Source organism: Diachasma alloeum, unplaced genomic scaffold, assembly GCF_001412515.2.
Source record: "Diachasma alloeum isolate Michigan unplaced genomic scaffold, Dall2.0 Dall_scaffold_00362, whole genome shotgun sequence".
Taxonomy (NCBI): Eukaryota; Metazoa; Arthropoda; class Insecta; order Hymenoptera; family Braconidae; genus Diachasma; species Diachasma alloeum.
Genome location: NW_021680501.1, coordinates 41,803 through 63,931, shown reverse-complemented (window position 1 = coordinate 63,931; position 22,129 = coordinate 41,803). Strand labels below are relative to the sequence as shown.

General features: G+C 37.3%; 3 protein-coding genes across 4 annotated transcripts; 1 reads left to right on the top strand and 2 right to left on the bottom strand.

Moving 5' to 3' along the window:
• Nucleotides 1–544: 544 nt before the first annotated feature.
• LOC107041349 (chromatin assembly factor 1 subunit A) lies at nt 545–14,822 on the bottom strand. Its single transcript, XM_015261864.1, has 6 exons — nt 14,520–14,822; nt 14,309–14,386; nt 12,111–13,642; nt 3,784–3,984; nt 2,583–2,721; nt 545–2,523 (listed from the first exon to the last, which is right to left on the bottom strand). Exons 2-6 carry the CDS (start codon nt 14,376–14,378, stop codon nt 1,670–1,672), a joined length of 2,796 nt encoding a protein of 931 aa, XP_015117350.1. The 5' UTR covers nt 14,379–14,386; nt 14,520–14,822; the 3' UTR covers nt 545–1,669.
• LOC107041350 (Krueppel-like factor 8) lies at nt 5,336–12,077 on the top strand. Of its 2 annotated transcripts, none has more exons than XM_015261866.1 (3): nt 5,336–5,387; nt 9,842–10,471; nt 11,305–12,077. In XM_015261866.1, the coding sequence occupies exons 2-3, from the start codon at nt 9,845–9,847 to the stop codon at nt 11,599–11,601; spliced, it is 924 nt and encodes a 307-aa protein (XP_015117352.1). In that variant the 5' UTR covers nt 5,336–5,387; nt 9,842–9,844; the 3' UTR covers nt 11,602–12,077. The 2 variants fall into 2 exon arrangements, with proteins under 2 accessions (XP_015117352.1, XP_015117351.1); XM_015261865.1 differs by lacking the exon at nt 5,336–5,387 and adding an exon at nt 8,864–9,179.
• A 1,776-nt stretch (nt 14,823–16,598) lies between the features above and the next one.
• On the bottom strand, nt 16,599–21,573 carry LOC107041315 (N-acetylglucosamine-6-sulfatase). Its single transcript, XM_015261810.1, has 9 exons — nt 21,286–21,573; nt 21,061–21,120; nt 20,765–20,971; nt 20,542–20,703; nt 19,078–19,251; nt 18,802–19,003; nt 17,342–17,637; nt 16,923–17,039; nt 16,599–16,858 (listed from the first exon to the last, which is right to left on the bottom strand). Exons 1-9 carry the CDS (start codon nt 21,391–21,393, stop codon nt 16,694–16,696), a joined length of 1,491 nt encoding a protein of 496 aa, XP_015117296.1. The 5' UTR covers nt 21,394–21,573; the 3' UTR covers nt 16,599–16,693.
• Between the last annotated feature and the right edge of the window lie 556 nt (nt 21,574–22,129).

Sequence of the window (22,129 nt, the reverse complement as noted above, 5' to 3'; positions counted from 1 at the left end):
CTGAAAATTACATTTCAATATTATCAAATATTTTGTTCACCATCAATCGGAAAATTTAGTTATTAAATTTTATACTATTTTAAATTTGTTAAATATATTTAAACGTTGAATAATATAAGCAGATAATCCTTCTTAATATTATCAAAATCTAATATTATTGGCCATCCCTGATTAAGAATTCCAACTTTCTTAACAAGATTTTCAATTACCGAAATAATTTGAAATTAAAATGTTCGATTGATTCGTAAAATATTTCAAAATTTTAAAAATTGATAAATTATCAATTTGATAATATCAATTTGCTATACATTATCAACTGTATTTTTTGGGATTTCATTAATTTCTTGAAAATGAAGAGCAGTTATGACACCATCAGCGCAGGAATTCTGCTTCTAACGAAGCCATTACAAAGTCCCCAGTAATAAGGGAAATAAAATAATTGTTATAAAAAGCTGAGTGGTTACCTCTTCCTTCCGTCATTTGAAATTATAATTACACCGTCGGAGGGGTATAAGTTTTTCAAGAATGTCAGATGTGCTCAGTGTAACCCCTCGGCATGGACTTTCACGAGCAATTAAACTCAAAGAATGTCTCAAGTCACTAGCCAAGAGTGCAATGGTCCCGCAGGGGCAATTACGATGGCGTCTCTTGGTACACCAATATATAAACCCCAGAATCTCTGATAACAATGACAATAAAGCCAATTTCTCATGATACTTTTATTAAATACTAATTATCAAAATGGACAACATGAATTATTAATCATCAAATACATGTAAGGCAGTAGATAATTTTCATTCTCAGATGAAGAGTATCACAAAAGGTCAGGGGAATTATTGAAGGCACTTGACATAACTGAAAATGCCCTGAGCAATTTCAAAATTCATAATAAAGATATCAAAATAATAATGAAACCTGGGTAAATTAAACATCGACATACTAAGCTCTACGATAATCTAGTGTCCACTGCAGCTTGCAACAAATAACAGTGTAAACCTACGATATAAACTCAGGCTTAATGATAATCGTATGCATAGGGATTAATTTCCAACTGTCAGTTATCTGCATTGACGTGAAGAAAAAAAAACAACGAAATAAACATGTAAAAGAAGGAACTGAAACTCGAGAAAAAAAAACCCAGTGCACACGTTTGCGATTTATTACTCGATTACTCCAGTGGGAGATATACGATAATAATCGCATTGATTCCCACCGATGGCTTGCCCGCCCCCCTCCACTCGTGGTAAAAGGAGACCAAGTCGTAAGTTCTATTGCAGTCTCACACGCAACATTGCACTGAGATCGCACAAGTTTTTAGGTGAGACTTCAACACGAAATTCATCGATTACTAAAAATACTTTTATTTCATTGTGTCTTCAAGGGTTTTCCCCCAGTTTCAAAATAACTGTGAAAAAAGTTTTTCGTTCTGGGCTCTAGGTTCACGATGAGTCTAGTCCTCTTTTTCGCTTCTCTGAAGTGGGCAATATGTAATCTCTTATTTTCACCAGATTTCATATTGACAACACCTTTTTCTTCATTTAATATTGTAATGGGCTCGTCACATATACGAGAGATCAGACTTCACGAAATTCATTGATTACTAAAAACACGTTTACTTCGCCGTGTCCTCTGGCATTTCTCCAGTTCCAAAAACCCTATTAATGGTGATTTAGTCGTCTGTTTTGTTCTCTGTAATGTCAAAAATAATTTCCGTTTCATTATCATGGATTGTCGTATCATCGACACTCCTATTCCGGCTGTTTTCATCATCTGAGATTGTAATAGGCTCGTCAGCCCTTCCAGAGGACACCTGAGGCTTTCCATTGCTAATTTTTGAAAATGCTGTCAGAATAGAAGGGGCTTGATCACCTCTAGGCACAGATATGAGGGTCGCTCGTTTTGGTGGTCTGTTGAGTGGGCTCGCTGGCTTTGGCGTCGAGGGCCTCACCTGGAGCTGCTTTTGCATCTCCTCCTGTGTTATTTTCTTCGTGAACATTGTGATGAGGGGAGCAGTCTTCTTCTGCTCGCTGTCCTTCGGTTTTTCCTTGACATCTTTCTCATTTTTCTCTGACAACACTGGGGCCTCTGTCAGCGTCTTCCTCTTGGGGGTCAGGGAGTACGTCCACTGGTTTGGAAGACGCAGGTCCTCCAGGGAGTACCTCCTCCGTGTCTCCTCGGTCACGTACCAGCATGCCTTCAAGTGCATTGGCCCTTCCTCAGGACAGGGAATTCTCTTCGACAGATCCTTGATCTTGCGACTTACACTGACTTTTGTGAAGGAGTTGTCGTGCCCTGGGTGATTTTTCGTCCAGTAGGTGAAGAACTCCTTCACAAGGAAGGGCCGGCCATGCAGATTACCGTGGATTAAGCGGATAAGATCGGGGACTGCTTCCTCGGGAATGCCCTTTTTGCTCAAATTCTCTGTTTCCAGGGCCTCGGATTCTGCTGGGGGAGTCAGGGCTATTGGGGCCTCCTTCGGCCAGCCTTGACGGGCCATCAGGAAGTTGATGATGTGAGCAGGTGCTGGAAAATCCGAGAATTAGTGATGAGTGTGAATGTTGCGATGGGCCAGGGGTACTCACTGTTCTCGGGGTAAGAGTTGAGAATTCCCAGCCAGATGCATCCAACAACTTTTGGCTTTATCTTGGATGTCTTTGTCTTCATTTCCGCCTCAAACTCTTCTTCGAGGATTTTAAGCTTGTCCTTTTGAAGCTCTAAAGGCTGGGGAAATTTTAATGATTGGTGAGTACACTGAGAGAAAAACAAACACATGGTTAAACGAGTCTTATTTGGGCCAACAAAATCACTAGTTGAAAATTGCCGAAAAAGAATTCAGGAGCGAAGTGATAAAACGGTTTAAGTCGATTTTGACTATTGGCCAGTTTTTTGTGAATATCACGGAATCTAAGGGAGATAGCTAAATTTTTATCATAACCTTTTTTGTAGCACTCAATGTGCTCTAGAAAAAAGGTTATTACGAAAATTTCATTATCTCCTTTAGATTCGGAGATATTCTTCAAAAACTCAACTAAGGGATAAGTCGAGTCAAATCGTTTTAGCACTTCGCCCTTGAATTTGTTTGGTTTGAAATTGAAAGTCTCAAATATGAATAATTGCGCTGCTTTCGACAGCAAAGAAATATTTGGCTCAAGAGGCGGATAATTCATACCAGACGGTGCCTTTTCAGGATGAAAATATCTCATATAAAGGAAAATTTTTCAACTAATATTTTATCCCCAAGTTACAAGATTGCTATCATATTATTATTGTTTCATTTAAGGGTTTATTTGTTGTCTGTGATTATTAGACAGCCGAAACGAAAAACTAGTATCCCTTGTTCGACATAAAACAAAGATTTTTCGGGAGCAAAATACGTATGGGAGTATCGAATAACGAAGAAATAGTGCTAGAGATGACATTTCTTGCGTGTACAGGGAATGCAATTTTTTTCAACTACTAAATCTATTTTTGCGACAAAAATTTTTCATTCCGGCGCACTCTCTGCATGTTAGGCCCAAAAAAATCCTTTTTTGATAATTTTCAAAAAACTATTTTCTTGGCACAAGTAAGACTTGTTTGAAAACTTTGTCGTTTTTCTCTCAGTGTACGAGAAATTACTCTCTCAACATTAAAAATTACAAATACAAAGCAATCTCCAACACTCAATTGCCCAATCTCATTGGAAATTCATCGTAAAATCAAAAAACTTCAATAGAAATTCATTATTAATTCAACATAAATGTCACTGGAATAAATTTTCGGGGTATAAAAATCATTTCTTACCATTTCCTCCTCGTCCTCCTCATCAGCCTGAGCCTCCTCGTCCGATAGATATCCATGAGGCACCATAAATTCATTATCAACATCGTACTCATTGTCGTCCGGATTCTCCTCGTCTTTCTCATCGTCCGAGCCTCTCAACGATTCCCCAGGCTCCTCCTCCTCCCACTCCTCGTCCGAATCAACCTCGTAGTCAAACCATTTCTACAAAAGATAAAGAATAAGCAATCTATCACTCGTTAAAAAAGCAAAACCCTCGATTTAATTACAAAACGTTCAAACGTGATTAAAACGAATTCATTCATGACATTGTGTGCTGGACGATGATGAATGAACAGGACGTTGATATCAGGCGGCACTTCCTTGGAGCGATATCTCGAGTGCATGGCACTTTCCATACATCACAAACTTGTATTTTTCAATGCTCACGACATCAGTCACTTTGCTCAGCTAGTCTAGGTTTACATCCCAAACAATAAAAAAAACACACCGGGGTGTGGTCTCTTACATTTCAAACAATAAAATAAGGGGGAATTTTCTCTCAAGGGTCGTGAGGGTCAGACATTCGTAAAGGTTAAAAATCAGTGGAAAATTAATTCCAATGTGATATAAAAAAAAAGAAATCAGTGTCCGCCTTCTTCACCTCATTAAAGCTATAACATTTTAAATCGATTGGTTTTTTCGTCCAAATTTTAATGTTGAATCCAGCATTGCTCAAAGGGACTACGAATAAAACAAATCGAATAATATTTATTTCCTTTTTCGTGCTCACTCGACCAGAACGTTATTATCTCATGCACAGCATCAGTCACTTTGGTCAGCTAGTCTAGGTTTAAGCTCTCACGTTTCAACCAAAAAAAAAAAAAATACGAGAATTGAAAATTAGTGAAAAAATAAACTGAAATGTGAAATAAAAAAATTAATCAGTGTCCGTCTTCTCCGTTTCGTTAAAACTATAAAACTCAAAATCATTAAAATTTTTCGTCCAATTTTCATTGTTGAATCCAGCATTGCTCAGAGAGACTAACGAATAAAACAAATCGAATAATATTTATTTACTTTTTCGTGCTCACTCGACCAGAACGTTATTATCTCATGCACAGCATCAGTCACTTTGGTCAACTAGTCTAGGTTTAAGCTCTCACGTTTCAACCAAAAAAAAATACGAGAATTGAAAATTAGTGCAAAAATAAATTGAAATGTGAAATAAAAAAATTAATCAGTCTCCGTCTTCTCCGTTTCGTTAAAACTATAAAACTCAAAATCATTAAAAATTTTCGTCCAATTTTCATTGTTGAATCCAGCATTGCTCAGAGAGACTAACGAATAAAACAAATCGAATAATATTTATTTACTTTTTCGTGCTCACTTGACCAGAACTTTATTGTCTCATGCATCAACGTCCATTTCATCTGCGCACAGACATCAATTACAATACCACACGCCAAGACATTAATTTATTATCGACGGAGTGCCAGTGATCGATATGACCGCCTGGAACGTCGCTCTTGCGTTATTAAAAAATTTTCGTTCTTCTTTTCGAGGATTGAGAATTGATAGAATGGTCTGAAGTGGTGGATCGCGGTGGAGCTTGCGGCAGCGTTGATGTGAGTAACATAAATTAATTATTGAATACGTTTGAAACCGGTTGTGTCGTTCATCACTCGGCGCTTCATTTTAGGGAGTCCATGGTGCTATATTTCAAAATAGGAAAATTGAGATGTTGAGATTTTCATGATAAATTTACAAATTTCTCGGGATTTTCTCAACACAGAGAAAAATATTCACTAAAAATTACGTATCTTTTCCGTAATTCCGGAGCGAAATGTGGTCGTAGGAAATTTTACGGAACTGTCACAAAATTTGTCCAGAGCGTTCCGTAATTTTTATTTGAAATCTCCTGTGAAAAATGACAATACCGTCCCTTAAATTTTCTGAGTCGATTCCGTAATCGGTGAGCGAATATAGTGAGTTCCGTAATTTTTACTGAACATTTCTCTCCGGGAATGGAACAAATTTATTCAATCAATTAATTTAATTATTAATATTGAAACACTTTTGTCACCTTCATTATCATCATTGCGAGCACCGACACCCCTGAAAGCTATCTTATCTCAGCCTTCAACAGGACTTTCCCCAGACATTGGCCATCCCCGAAAAAAAAAAACAAATCAACTATTTTATCCGAAAAAAATGAAGAAAAACAGAAGTCCGATAAACGCGCAAGGTGACGAGGAAATAATTAAAATGCTGTTGTCACTGCAAGAGAGTCGGAGGGCCATCTGTAATGGTCTGTTTTATGCCCCGTTAAGATTACAGATGCTCGTGCGTTTCATAGGCACGAGAGATTAAACCTAAGTCCAGGGACCGATTAATCCCGAAAAAAAAAAAACGTAAATTTTTTCAATCATCTGTTTTAGCCCGGTAGCCTGGCGTAGTGGTTAAGGCCGTTGCCTCACAACGGATAGGTTCCAGGTTCGATTCCTGGCCGGGTAGAATGGTGAGATCTAACCATTTTTAAAGTCTTGATCAATCGCCATATAGTCTCATCAGACTCGAAGCGATATAAAATAAGCATAAAAAAAAAAAAAAAAATCATCTGTTTTATTTTCGTGTACTATTTTCCGGATATCCCCACCCCTCGCCAATTTTCATTTTAAATCAGCGAAATATGAACAGAAAAATACCCACGACACGACGAAAATGTTTATTAATGACCGAAGAGTCTCAATTAATCCCGTAATTCTCAGTCCATTAATTCTCCAATCAATGACGAACATTTGTTATGACGCCACAGCGATAAAAAAAATTCACGCGCAACTGGAAAATCCAGTGTGACTCTAATTGAGATAGAGACAAGGATAATTATATTATCAACTTTATTTCAGCAGCTCCACTTCTCCACAATTGAAGGTGACATTTTATAGAAGAAATTGACCGCTTACCTTGCAGGAAAGGCAGTTTCAAACTTCATGTTCAGTCAAGTCGAGATAGACCTACACACGGAGAGTCACACGGAGAGAAATATTCAATAAAAATTACCAGAAAAAAGACGTAAAAATTACGTTTCGAAACGTAATCTGGGAGCGAAGTAAAATTCAATAAAAAGTGTCAATCGTCACGTAAATTCTACGATCTGTTCCGTAAAAATTACTCATCCGTCCGACGCCTCACGGCTAGCCATGAGTCACCGTGAGGGGGAGATTTTAACAACACGTTCCGTAATTTTTCCGGAACTTTTCGTAAAAATTCTCAAACATCCAAGAATTTTCATGTTCTGAGGCATAATAAGTCTTGAAGTTTCTGTTAGATTTTACAACTTCCAGAAAAATTACGTGACTTTTTCGTATTTTTTCGGTGACAGACCCGAAAATTTACTGAACGTTTCAGATTTATTCTCTTATATTCCTATAGAAATTCACTGAAAACGATTCTCGCTTGCGGATTATGTGAAATATTTCGTTATTTTTCTTGAATATTTCTCTCCGTGCATGTTCAGTAAAAATTACGGAACTCACAATTCGCTCACCGATTACGGAATCGACTCAGAAAATTTAAGTGGCGGCATCGTCATTTTTCCCAGGAGATTCAGATAAAAATTACGGAACGCCCTGGAAAAATTCCGTGACAGTTCCGTAAAATTTCCCACAACCACATTTCGCTTCGGAATTGCGGAAAACATACGTAATTTTTGTTGAATATTTCTCTCCGTGCGTGTGTAGATAGATTTGATATTAACGTGCATCAAAGTGTGCGCAGTCAACTTCCAGTTATTAAATTTTACCAAAAAAATCATGAAATTTGAAGTTTTTCGGGATTTTTTCAACTTATTTTGACTCAACCAATTGGGATGAAATGAAGTCAAATCCACTGAATAAATCATATTTTCATTAATCCGTGGCTTTTTTCTGAGAAAAATTACGTCCAAATTCATTTTTTTTTCAATTTTTTCAAATTTTTCATTTAAGGATGTACACCCTTTCGGCCAAAATTCACGTTTTTTCATTTTACTGGCAATCTATTCATCGGAGTGACGCGAAATAATATACCGTTTTTGCGTTTTATCATTATTGACTGACTCACGAAATTTCATGGTAGTGCAATGATTTTCCTGCATGTTTTCTAAAGTTTTGTGAATTCCCGAAAAGTTTTAGAAAAAACGCCGAAAAATGATTGCACGATCGTGAAATTTCGTGAGTCATTAAGTAATGATAAAACTCAAAAACGGTATATTTTTTCACGTCAATCCGATCCACAATTTACCAGAAAAATTCAAAAAACGTGAATTTTGGCGAAAAGGGTGTAACACATCCTTGAGCCATTTTTCAACACTTCGACATTTTTTTTCTCGAAAACCAGACGTGCGAGAAAGATTTCCCAAAGGAAATTTAAAATCAGCATCAAAATATCTGTAACATGCGGTCAGTTTCGTTTTCGAGGTCGAATACATCCGAATTTTGTCGACCCGTGTAGCCATAATGAGAATGATTCAATAGACTCCTGGAACTCGCAAAACAATGTACTGGTCATTACATCCTAGCTATGAAATCCATCAACTCAGACACGTGCGTTCACATCCGAAATACCACGTTATCCAGCGTTTCGTTGAATCCTCGAATACGAATTCTCGAAAATTCTCATTTCTCGATAGCCAAAATCTCCGCGCAATGCGCCCCCCCAACCCCACGATTCCATCAGAATGACGGCGATTTCTAATGCTTCGAGAAAGCGTCTGAAAAATGTTCCCTTTTTTTCTTTTCCTTTCCTCTCTCCATCGGCCGATCTGAAGTCATGTACGGGGTCAAAGAATAAAGGTCAATCTGAGGGTCAGATCTGAGGGGTCAAAATAAGGGTCAGAATCCTCCCCTTCCCTCCCCCCCCCCCCCCTTTATTCCATTAAAATCCGTCTGGGCGAACCACAGAAAAATATTTTCTTTTTTTTCCTTCTCATTTCAATCAACCGATCCCTGGGGATTGACACGGAGCCGTCACCGGTTGGCACAGAGTCCCGATATCTCGGGACATCGTTGTCATACTCCGATCGTCTCCCTGCCAGACTCCATTTACGTATCACTCGGTCAACTCTCAAAACGCCACGCACTCGTGAGAGAAAAAAAAAACGGAGAGGCATTTTTTTTATCTCGTCGGTTACTCTTGTTTTCACTACCTTACACGACCATTTTGCCCCGCTCGTAGACCAGTTCTAGAGTGACAGTCGAACGTGTCACGTCTTCTGCTCATCTTCACTCAAAATTTTCGCCTTCAAACTAGAGTTGTTCTTGAGAAACATCACTCCAGTATCAGTTGTGATTGTGATTTGATTTTTGTTTTTTTTTTAAATTCATTTTGTGGAATAATTAATACCCTGAAGTATGATTGACGACACAGCAATGTTTGATGTAAGTAAAAAATTCAAGGCCATAACGAGTGTTAAATGAATCAATAAACGTGATTAACGTAATGCGGATAAACCCCGAGATTTATCATCAATTCATCCGCATTTTTAAAATAATAAACGCCACGTAAGGGTCACGAGGGTGCGATAAAATAAAATAAAATTATCAAGAGAGAATATTGACTCATTGAAAGACGAATATTCGACAATCACCTATTTGCATACCCGTGTGCTCGTTTGCACGATGAACGTCTTAACATTCGACGAGTTGTCGCGTCCTGCGAGACATGGAACATGAAAACCCTGAGGATGACTGTGCAGACATGTAATTCTCAACATTAAAAAAAATCATTTCACTTTAGTTTATTTTCCCCGTGTCAGAGTCGCGTGTAATGCCCCGTCAATTCCTTTTGTTTTCGCGTGTTACCTGATTGAAACGTCAATGGATGAAATTGAAATTGCGTTTTTGAGGTGATAAGAATCAGCTAGGTGTGTCTTCATCGAGTTGTGAAGGTTTCAATTGTTGCTAGAACTCTCTATTTTTGCACCGAGAAATTAAATTGATTTCATCTCAATAAAATAGAGCTGGAGATAAAAAAAAAAGTTATTTTTTGTTGTTTGATTGAAAAATGTGAAAAAAATCTTCATAAATCCTTAAAATTTCAGGAAATGACTGACGAAATATTGTTCTCAGTCCTCGGTTTCAACACAGACGTCACAGATATGTCATCATCATCATACAATCCTACATCACTACCCTGTGACTACGAGCCAGCATGCGGAACCCCTAGCAGTGAAAACTCGGAGATTGAAAATCAATCGTCATCAACGGTCGATTCAATCGAATGCTACACGGATCTGACGTACTCCCCCGAGGTGCCCTGGAGTGACTGGACATCGTCAAACACGTCTGCGTCCGATTGTCTCGGTGAGCTGGGTGATCTCAACACCGAGATCGATTGGTGTTTAGATAAGGTATGGGGATCGGGCCTGCCAGAGAGAACGCCAATGTGCACACCAGGCTGTGAGAGATTTCTGCATTTGCCATTGGTACAGCCCCAACAATCGTCCCAGTGTTCTCAGCCTGATGAGCCACTTTTAGTGCTTGGAATTGATCTCAGATCTTTGGAGAATAATCTCAGTATGGATTTTAATAATAACCGAATTGGGGAGGATTTGTTGTTGGTGAAAGGTGCTGATGCTGCTCTTGCCACACATGATTACACTAATCGAAGTGTGGAGACTGCTGCTAATGAGGATCGATGCTTTCCATGCACTTATCAGGGCTGTGTCAAGGTAATTTTAAATCATGACTCTATTTTTTGACGTGAATACCAGGGATAGGCAATAATATCAGATTTTAGCAATATAAAAAGGATTATCTCGTTGTATTGTTCGAAGTTTAACTCTATTTACCAAATTTAAAATATTATAGAATTTATTAGCTAAATTTTTCGATTGATGGTGAATAAAATATGTGATAATACTAAAATGTAAATTTTTAGTTACCAAGCTAATTCCGACTTTAGGTAGGGTAGGGTAAAATCGACACTTTAGATTTTTTTGAAATTATTCATAACTCAGAAACAAATGTATCTAGAGCTCAGTTTAGGCTCACCACAAAGGGAAAGAATTGTTCTTTGTATTTAAAAAAATGATTAAATTTCATCAACATTTCAACCCGTCACTAATATTTTTTAAAAAGTCAAAAGTGTCCATTTTACCCCAACCTCCCCTACTTGATTTTCGATTATCCAAATAATCGTCGATCTTTCCACCTAAATTATTGGTTGATAGCATATTTCGGAATTTAATTGCAAAAATTGATGGTTACTTTAATATTTAAAATTTTAAGATTCATGTTAAAAATTGATAGCTTCACAATTTAACGGTAATTATAATTGATTGATATGCCTATCACTGGTGGATACATCTATGGTTTCAATATGGACGGTCATGTTGGGAAACGGTCCTTATGTGCAGCGCCATCTATCGGAATTCTAGAGAAGTCTAGACATTTCGAGGTAATAGGGACCTTGCATGAAGCTCAATTCTTTGGAATTCCCCTATTCACACATTTCTCGTAACATAGGAGCTGGAGAATTTATTTTGTTTTCATTCATTGACAGGTATATGCCAAAGCCTCACACTTGAAAGCCCACCTTCGTCGTCACACAGGGGAAAAGCCATTCGCCTGTACCTGGACAGGCTGTGGCTGGCGTTTCAGCAGATCGGATGAACTCGCTCGACACAGAAGATCGCATTCGGGGGTCAAACCCTATCCCTGCGAGCTGTGCAGCAAGAGGTTTGCCAGGAGCGATCACCTCGCTAAGCACCGCAAAGTGCATCGAAAAAACGCCTACTCCATGTTTCAAGAGAATCGCGGGGGTTTCAGAGGAAAACCGAACATTGTCACCGATTTCTAGTACTGATCATCAGTGGAAGCTACTGATCAATCGCCAAAGAATATTCCAAAGATCTTGGGGACTAGTGAATAACCCAAACAGTATCAGAAGAGTTTTCAAAAGAAGTGAGGGAGAACATTGATTTTTCAAAGGCGTAGCTCAATTTTCTTATACTTGAATCATTCAGGATCATTTAGATTGACATTCTCCTGATAATGTCGAGATGACGAAAGACAGCTTCATTAATTTTTAGATGTAATTAGTTATAAACAGCATCTAAGAATATCCAAAATTCCCATGTTTCCTTCTATTTTCCATTAAAAAAGGGAGCAAATGAATTCATTCATCCAATGAACATCAGCTCTTGCTCGATGAAATATCAAAAACCCAAACATGATAATTCTTTGGATATTCTCACGAAATCTCTTCACGAGGCAGTTAGATATAATCAAAATCACCAACGCAATCCAACGTCGAATAATAAAATTCATGCAAAAACGAAAAATAATGAAAAAAGAAAAATTACTCACAGTATCTTTAGTAAAGGGTCTCCTAGGATTGATCACAAGACTCTTCTTCCTCCAAGTCCCCCAATAAGGAGGCCTCCTATTCTCCTTGAACAACAACAACTTGGCTCGATACTTCTCAATAGTCCTCTCAGGTTCATTAACAATACTCGAATCCCCATCATCCTCCTCAATTATCACAACATCGTCCTTAGCCACATCATCAGCAGGCCAGGTCTTTCCAGACTTCCTCATCTTCCAGCTCTCCTTCTTGATCTCCTTGATGTACAGCTCCCCCTTTCCTCCATGATCCCCCAGACACTCGTCAACAGCTGACTTCTCCTCATCCCGAAGGGACCTCCTGCACCTGGGTGCAATCTTCATGTCCTTTCTCACTTGAAAAGGCATGAAATTGCTTACCTTATCGACTTTCTCTCTATCCTCATCACCAGTCTTGCTGTTCTCCAGTTTCTTAGCCACGAAAAATCTGACAAAAGTCGAGGCTGCCTTCTGTTTTTTACGCTCTGCCTCGAGTTTCTCCTCCTCCTTCTTCCTCTTCTCCTCCTCCTTGGCCTCCTCTCGCTTCCTCTTATCCTCCTCCTTGGCTCTCTCCCTCCTCTCCTTCTCCCTCTGCTTCTGCTCAATATCCAGTTGCTTCTTCAACTCCTTCTGCTCCTTCTCCCTCTTCCTCAACTCCTTTTCAGCCTCCTCTTTCGCTTTTCTAGCTATTTTCTTCTCCTCCTGCTCCTTCCTCCGCTTCATCCTCTCCTCGTTCCTCTGCAACTCCCTTTCAGCCTTCGCTCTCTGACGCTCTTCCTTCTTCTTGGCACTCTCCAGCCTTTTCTCAACCTGTTTTGGTGTCAATCGCCTTTTCTTCAGGGGAATATCACCAGAATTCTTGGATTGTGTCGGGGTTTTCAGTAGATTGTCTGATGAATTCTTCGAGCAGTCCTCATCGTGAGATTTTTTATCGTCCTCTGAAGACGATGATGGCGTGTCCGACTCGGAATTCTGAGACTTCTCCTTGCTATTCTCGTCGTCGTCATCGTCCTCAGACGTTGGGAGAACCTCTGCCAGGGCATCATTACTCGAGTCATCGGTTTTTGGAGATTTTCCAGGGCTAGATGACGCAGCAACTGGCTCTGATGACTTCTCCTCGGACTCGTTATTGCATCTGTTTAAGATGACCAAGGGGATCTGGTCGTCTTCCATTGGTGGAGGCTTTGGAGGAGCTGCTGCTGCCGCCTGCTTCTGGAACAGTCTGGTCAAAGCACCTGGCTTCATCGAGTGTTTTGGCTCGATTTTCTTGTCTTTCGAGGATGACATTGTGTCCGGAGACCCTGACACCTCGATTCCAGACTCTACGGCGTCTTCTTTGTCTGATGTTATGTCGATTTCGGGGATTTCTGAGGGCTTGGAGGAGTTCTCTTTTTTATTCTCGACTTTCAAGACTTTTGGACTCTTGCAATTTGTGGGCGAGGGGGAGGAGAGCTTTCGCTTTTTTGTCGAGGTGTTCGAGGAGAGGGGCGAGGTGAGCATTTGGAAAGGGAGTCGTGCTGAAATGAAAAAATAAAGTTTTATGTTATTGAATAATTGAAGGAATTCCAGTGAGGAATTGAATTTTTTGTAAACTAGGAATTCAATGTTTTTGTCAATTGATTTTTCATGATTGTCAATCATTTTTAATCATTATATTCTTCACTTGAGAATATTTTGAAATTCTTTTAGTGTATGGGCTTTTTTTAATTCAATTTAAAATGGAATGGATAAAAACTTTTGATGTTTAATGAAGAATTCTCATATAGGGGATTTTTTCAATGTAAAGAACAATTCTTGCCCTTTGTGATGAGCCCAAACTGAACTCCATTGATAAATTTGTTTCTGAGTTATGAGGAATTTGAAAAAAGTCTGAAGTGTCCATTTTACCCCGTCCTCCCCTAAGAACAATATATTCTTGAGTAAAGAATTAAACATTCGTAATTCAACAATGAAATACTTTTCAGTCAATAGAAAATATTTCACCCTTGAATCAAATAAATTAATTATTAATTACTGAACCTTCTTGGACTGAAATTTTCCATTGAATCATATACTCCCCCATCTCTCAAGTCCAAAGAGAATAAAAAAACCCCAAAGTTATTGAAATTGAAAGAAAAACGAAAATGTCAATTGTCCCCCATAAAAATGTCACCCATCGATTGTTAATTGCAATAAAAACATACCCTGTTTAAGTTTCTTTTGTTTCGGAACCGACTCCTCAGCTGTGTCCATCGCAACGTCCATGACTTTCATCTCAGGACCTAAAGGAAAGAAAAAAAAGTAGCCAAAAATGTCTCAATTCCAGAGACAAAAAAGTCATCCCTGGCAGTCAACTCAAGTGCCCATTAATTCTCCTCAATTATTTCTAGACTAATGAACAATTTTTATACTTACTGATTTGTGTCAATCTCAATATTTTGTCGGTTAAACCTTTGTTAATGAAAATTCAGTGCCACATGAATTCCACAAGTCGTTGCAGGGCTCCACCATAACCTCTCAACTAGAATCCAAGGACTCGAAATACGAATGAACCACTTGATACAGTTGGCAAACGAGATACACCCACCAACCACACGGTAATGCACAGATTATTTGGATGATATCGCACGAAAAACTGACATTTTTGTTCATTCAGTAATGATAACACAACAAGTGGAGTGACCGCTCGATTGACAGAATACGCGGGAAAACGCGCAATGGAAGGGATAAACCGATGAGATAATGGTTATGCAGGGGGGAGAGGCTGAATCCCAGAGAATTAAAAATAGATCTCTGTTTTGTCGACCGAAAGTACCCATTTTCAACACGCGACAATTCTTTTGAATTAACAATATATTAATTAGGGGAGGTTGGGGTAAAATGGACACTCTTGACTTTTTTTTAAATATTAGTGACGGCTTGAAATGTTGATGAAATTTAATATTTTTTTTTCCATACAAAGAACAATTTTTACCCTTTGAGATGAGCCTAAACTGAGCTCTATTGTTACATTTGTTTCTGAGTTATGAATAATTTTAGAAAAGTCTAAAGTGTCCATTTTACCCTACCCTCCCCTAATAGTATATTAATATTATGGCATCAGGCGATAAAAGTATTTCTAATAACTCATGACATCAAGTAGGGAAGGTTGGGGTAAAACGGACACTTTTGACTTTTTTAAAAATCTCAATGAGGGGTTGAAATGTTAATAAAATTTAATAATTTTTTTTTCAATACAAAGAACAATTCTTTTCCTTTATGACGAGCCTAAACTGAGCTCAATTGATCAATTTATTCCTGAATTATGAATAAGTTAAAAAAAAGTCTAGTGTCCGTTTTACCCCAGCCTTCCCTATCTTTCCAATAATAAAAAAAATTATTGACTAATTTTTTTAAATGAAAACATCACTCAAGGAATATTCTATTATTTATCATGTCTATGAACATGAAAAAACTATAATAATGTATCAATTCAGTAGCGAAGTGGTAAAACGGTACAAGTCAATTTTGACTATTGACCAGTTTTCAATGAGTATCTCGGAATCTAAGGGAGATAGCTAAATTTTTATTATACCCTTTTTTGTAGAACCGATTGAGAGCTACAACAAATGTAATTACGAACATTTCGCCATCTCCCTTAGATTCGGAAATATTCCTCAAAAACTCAACTGAGAGATAAGCCGACTTGAACCGTTCTACCACTTCGTTACTGAATTGTCTCGAATAAAAAGATATTTAGCACGATTTGCTATATGAAGACTTGAACAATAAAAAAACTGACTAAAAGATTATTCAAGTATTTATTACACTGTAGAATAATAACATCAATGAAGAATAATAAACGATAATAATCATTGTTCTGGAATAAAAAAAATTGTGATTACACGGAGAGAAAAACAGACACGTTGTCAAACAAGTCTTGTTGGGGACCAACAAAATCGCTAGTTGAAAATTGCCAAAAAAAGAATGTGTTTGGGTCGAATTTGAAAGTCCCAAACATTAATAATTCTTCTGCTTTCGACAGCAACGAAATATTTGCCTCAAGAGGTGGATAATTCACACGAAACGGTGCCTTTTCAGGATGAAAATATCTCAGAGGAAAATTTATCAACTAATATTTTATCCCTAACTTACAAGATTCCTATGATATCATTATTATTGTTTCATTTAAGCGTTCATTTGTTGTCTGTGATTATTAGACAGCCGAAACGAAAAACTACTATCCCTTGTTTCGCATAAAAAACGATTTTTCGGGAGTAAAATACGTATGGGAGTATCGAATAACGAAGGAGTAGTGCTAGAAATGACCTCTCTTGCGTGTACAGAGAATGCAATTTTTTTTCAACTACTAAATCTATTTTTGCAACAAAAATTTTTCATTCCGGCGCACTCTGCATGTTTGGCACAAAAAAATCCTTTTTTGATCATTTTCAAAAAACTATTTTCCTGTCACAAGTACGACTTGTTTGAGAACTTTGTCGTTTTTTTCTCAGTCTACTTTGAATAAAATTGAATAGTGAAATAAAAAATCTGAAAAAAATGTATTTTCAAGAAATAAAAGATAAATGTCAATGAGATTGAATATATTTTCAGTGTGAACTCATCGGTTGTGCACGAACACAATCAGCTCCTTCACACTTAACCAACTCCTTCAATCGTTTCCTAAATCTGTATCTCCTCCCTTTATTCATGCTGTATCCAATATTGCTCATTTGGAATGGATCGGCATTCAAATCATACGCTTCAATATATTTCTGAAACAGCAAGAGCAATTAATTAATTTCACTTGAATGAATATATCTCTAGAATTATACTTACCGTATCGTCTTCAAAAATGCAAAAAATGTTGTTGTGCTTCTCTGAGAATCTTCGGACACAGGCGTACGTGTTGTTGGTAACATCCTGGCACTTGCAGCCAAGATTTTTATTGCAATGCTATCAACAAAAATAAAGAATATCTGATACACAATTCTGAGTCACAATTTTCTGTGAGAATCAGAAAGAATTTAACATGTCATCGCAAAATAGTTTGAAATTTCAATTTTTCTAATCATCAAACTTTCACATTTTCGAAAAATTCTACGAAATTTTGGGAACACTTTTAGAATAATATTTTTTCTCATACGATATGCATAGATTGATTGGAGCCTGATGAAGACCTATGGAGAGACCCCGAGAGAATAAAGCATAGAGTCATCGGTGAGTAGTTTGAAACTGTTTAAGACAATAAAACTCACTGATAAATTGAAATCATCGTCACTGGGGCATCCACTGTTGGGGCTTCCTATCGAATGTTCCCCCCTGTATTCGATCAAAACACTGCGATCATCAGAGATATTTTTACTGAGCATTGATGTACCGTCTGATACCGCTTCAGTTCCCCCCATTTCTAATATCGTTGAGAATAAATCAACGCTGCTCACTGGGGCCTTAACTTGACTTCCTGGAGTGATTCCTGGGCCACGAATCAATAGAGGAACTCGAATATCGCTTTCGTAGGGCTGTCGTTTGTCCATTGGCATGCTAAATTGACCTGAATCATCATCATCATCATCATCAAGGTCCATAAAAAACAGTCTCAAAAAATAAATTGAAATAGAATTTAAGGGTGCCAAGTGAATTTGGCGATGACCTTGAAAATTGACATTCACCAACAAAGTTATAATTTTTTAAATTAATAGTATTAGATAGATGGTGAACATCGGTGACAATTTTAAAATTTTAGAACTTATGGATATCGAGAAATTAAACAAACAAAATCAGTCTTATACACGGCCTCTTATGGAGTTTTGATTAAATTGAACGTTTCAACCCCCTAGGAACTCAAGAAAAATTTGAAAAAATTTGAAGGTATGGGGAATGATGTGTTCAATGTGATGGCGACAAAAAACAATGGGGTACCGGGGTGAATAAGAGAGATATTTCAACCCGCCTTACCCATTTGATCCCATGCTTTCTCGAGGTTCGTCACGCGAAATAGAGGATTTTCCGCATTTATTTTCTCGATGTCTAGTTCCGGTTGCGGGTTTGAAATTTCGTCGGATGGATGAATACATATTTCTCCAATGATGGAGGGAAAGAAAAAATTTTTTTTGAATCTTTTTTCAAATTCACTTGGCACCCTTAAGTCCTCACGTACGGTGGATTAAAAAATCATTTTCTCGAATTCTAAGAGACATATTGACATTTGGAAAAGATATTTGGAAAGTCAATGGAATTGTCTCTGCAGTGAACTATTTTATTTTATTTTTTTTTCAATGCATTTACAATATTTTTGTCTGTGAACAAAAGTTGTAAATGAAAATTTTACATCCAGCCGATTCAATCATATGAAATCATCTCGTTTATCGACAAAACTTCCCCCAAAAATTTTGAAATTTTTACTGAAAATACTTCAATGATCCTTCTATCGAATGGCAGAAGTTAAATTTCTATTTGTTGAATAATTTGTTTGTTATAAATAAATTTAGCATGTTCGAAGATCTCGGCAACCAATTGTCAGCAAACATTGAAATTGGTGTCAAAAATTAGGAAATTCTCTAGGAGTTTATTTCAAAGTTCAATACAGCCAATGCATTTTATTTCAATTTTTTTCATTCGATTGTTTTTAAGTTATCATTCATTGAATAACAGAGTTGACGTGTTGTAAAGTATGTGAGGGGTTAATGTCAATATCATAAATATTGAGAGGATTTACCTATGTGATACCCATTATCGGACGTAAAAATCATGTAAGTATCATCCAAAAGATGACTATTCTTCAAGGCTGTATACACTGTCATGACTAGATCATCAACAGCCAGCAATGTCTCCCAACGTCTTCTGTAAATGTCATCCAGAGTCAGGAGAACACTATTAGGCAGGGGAGATGGCCCCATTCGAACTAGCCAATGCTTATCCTTAATTCATAAAAAATAAACAGTAAAAACTTGCGAGTTAGTAGAGGATTACTGATAGAAATTCCCAGACTTACACTCTGCGCTTGAGTATTAAAGTTCAGTGTTCGTTTAGCTTTTTGCCTTTTATATCTATCGTTATGTCTGGCTGCTGGAGTCCAGGGCTCATGGGGAGCTGGAGGTGCCAGCACCATCAGAAATGGTCCTGAATTAGTGCTCCGCGTGTTTAAGAATGTCAAAGCTGCTTGTTTCTAAAGAAAATTGAAGTCATTTTTTTATACAATTCAAGAATTAAAAATATAAAAGACAGTTTTTGTTGGAAATCCCTAAAAACAGTTTGAAAATAAACTCAGAAAAAATCAAAAATGGATAGAAATCAGTAGCGAAGTGGTAAAACGGTTTGATTTCTCTCCAAGTTGAGTTTTTGAGGAATATTTCAAAATCTAAGGGAGATAGCGAAATTTTCGTAATCATATTTGTTGTAGCTCTCAATCGGCTCTACAAAAAAGGTTATAGGGGAGGTAGGGGCAAAGCGGACCCCCGGGGCAAAGCGGAACCCTTCGAAAAAAAAAAGTGTGGGGTAAAGTGGACCCTCACATAAATTATTGAATCGAGTCGCCAGAATTATTCTAATACGTTTTATAAAGTGAAATTTACTACCTTGACTAAAAAAATATGCAATGAGGGCAAGTATAAATTTGTGTGAGCTCCTGCGGATCTAATTGTGAACAAGAAATGTGAGTTTTTGATCAACAGCGATTACATTCTATCCAATCGGTAGAACAACATGACAATGACTCCTGACAAACGGAAAATTAAAATAATTTTTAAAAAACAGAGGGTCCACTTTGCCCCAACATTAATTTTTTTTTTAATTTAATGACAGATCTTAATTGCAATTCTAATGAGATTATGATCTCCACGTGAAGTGCATTGACTCATTAGAATTTAAAAAACTAAACGATTCGCTTAGAGGGTCCGCTTTGCCCCTACCTCCCCTAATAAAAATTTGGCTATCTCCCTTAGATTCCGAGATATTCATTGAAAACTGGCCAATAGTCAAAATTTACTTGAACCGTTTTACCACTTCGCTACTGAATTCAAGAGTTAAAAATATAAAAGACAGTTTTTATTGAAAATCGCCAAAAGCAGTTTGAAAATAAACTCAGAAAAAATTAAAAATGGATAGAAATCAGTAGCGAAGTGGTAAAACGGTTTGACTTCTCTCCAAGTTGAGTTTTTAAGGAATATTTCCGAATCTAAGGGAGATAACGAAATTTCGTAATCACATTTGTTGTAGCTCTCAATCGGTTCTACAAAAAAGGTTATAACAAAAATTTTGCTATCTCCCTTAGATTTCTCCATATTCATTGAAAACTGGTCAATAGTCAAAATTGACTTGTACCGTTTTACAACTTCGCTACTGAATTCAAGAGTTAAAAATATAAAAGACAGTTTTTGCTGGAAATCACTAAAAACAGTTTGAAAATTAACTCAGAAAAAATAAAAAATGGATAGAAATAAAAATTTCAAGGGCTCACGATAACATCAGTGAGATACTGATCAGGCGTATGTCCGTATTTCCTCTCAGTTCCATTTATGGACAACGAATAGTCGAAATATTTTGAATTTCCTACAAGTCCATACCACCAGTCCCACCCTGGGGGGATGTACTGAGGTCCCCCAGCTCCCCTGGAGCCATACTGCAACGAAAATAATTATTCCCTCAATATTTTGCTGCATTATTTTCCAACGCATACTGACTTCATTCAGATATTTCCCAGCATAGAAGGTAGTGTAGCCTATCTTCCCTTTTAAAATCGTTGCAAAAGTGTTTTCCTCGGAATTCCTTTGCCACGATCGGCTGCTGCAGCCACCGAAAATGGAGTTATTCACTGTATTATGGTTGTGCTGGTACCTTCCGGTCAAGATCGACGCACGGTTTGGGCAACAGATGGGCGAAGCAACAAACTTGAATGATTGCAATAATTAAATTCGATAATGAACAGTAAAAAAAAATCTGCAATTTGAAGAATAAATGGAGAATTCTGACGACTTACGCAGTTTTCATAGGTTGCCCCTTGACCCCCAATGAAAGTCTGTGTATTTTGTAATGGTTGCTATCATAACAAGTGGAAGAAAAAATATTAAATTTCACAGAAGATAATTTCAGCGTAAAAAAGCAAAAAGAACAGGGCAAAACGGATCGTTTAGCGTTTAAAAATCAATCAAAATGATTTTTCGTTTCCGTTTTCCCCCACATTTTATCATAATTCTCAGCTTGCCATTCCATCGAGAGTCAGATCTAAGTCATCAACCAGAACCATAACGATGTTTTTCCCCCAAGCCCCAGTCCCCAAGAACAAAATCATGAGGGCTTTCAGCAAATCCATAATTACTCATCCGAAATTTCCCAACTTTTCACAGAATTCTCTCAACAATCACAATATATCCACCACTGTTTTTTAGTGACCCGTAATACTGCGCCTAAGTTTTTGTAATACGAGACGATCCGAAGTCCGGGGGATCCCCAATCGACAGAAAAATAATGCTGAGCGCTTATTGTAAAGCGGACACTGTTGCTAAAAATAAAGAAACGACACTTATTTTCCAGCAAATTCGCATACAATGTCCAATTGATTTCATGTAATTTCTTATCACTTGATTTACTGTTAATCATTAATTATCCCCATAAAGTTTGATTTTGCGTCAATTATCAGGAAGGGAGGGTGGGGTAAAATGGTCACTTTTTACTTTTTTAAAAATATTCATAAGTCAGAAACAGATTTGTCAATTGAGTTCAGTAGACTAAGCCTATCACAAAGGGAAGAATTGTGCTTTCAATTGAAAAATAAAATTATTGCATCTCATGAATAATTCAACACGTCATGAGCATTTCAGAAAAAGTCAAAAGTGTCCATTTTACCCCACCCGCCCCTAATTAATAGGAAATAAATTTTATGAAATTATATTAATCTATCAATAATTCTCAGTTATCTGTCTGAAATCCTGAATCTTCCTTTGTTCAAAAATTCGTGAGAATCTTATGAAGAGCTTTTCTTTCAAATTATAAAATTACTGCATTACACCGTGGGAATCGTGGGAATTAAAATAAACGGACTGTAGATT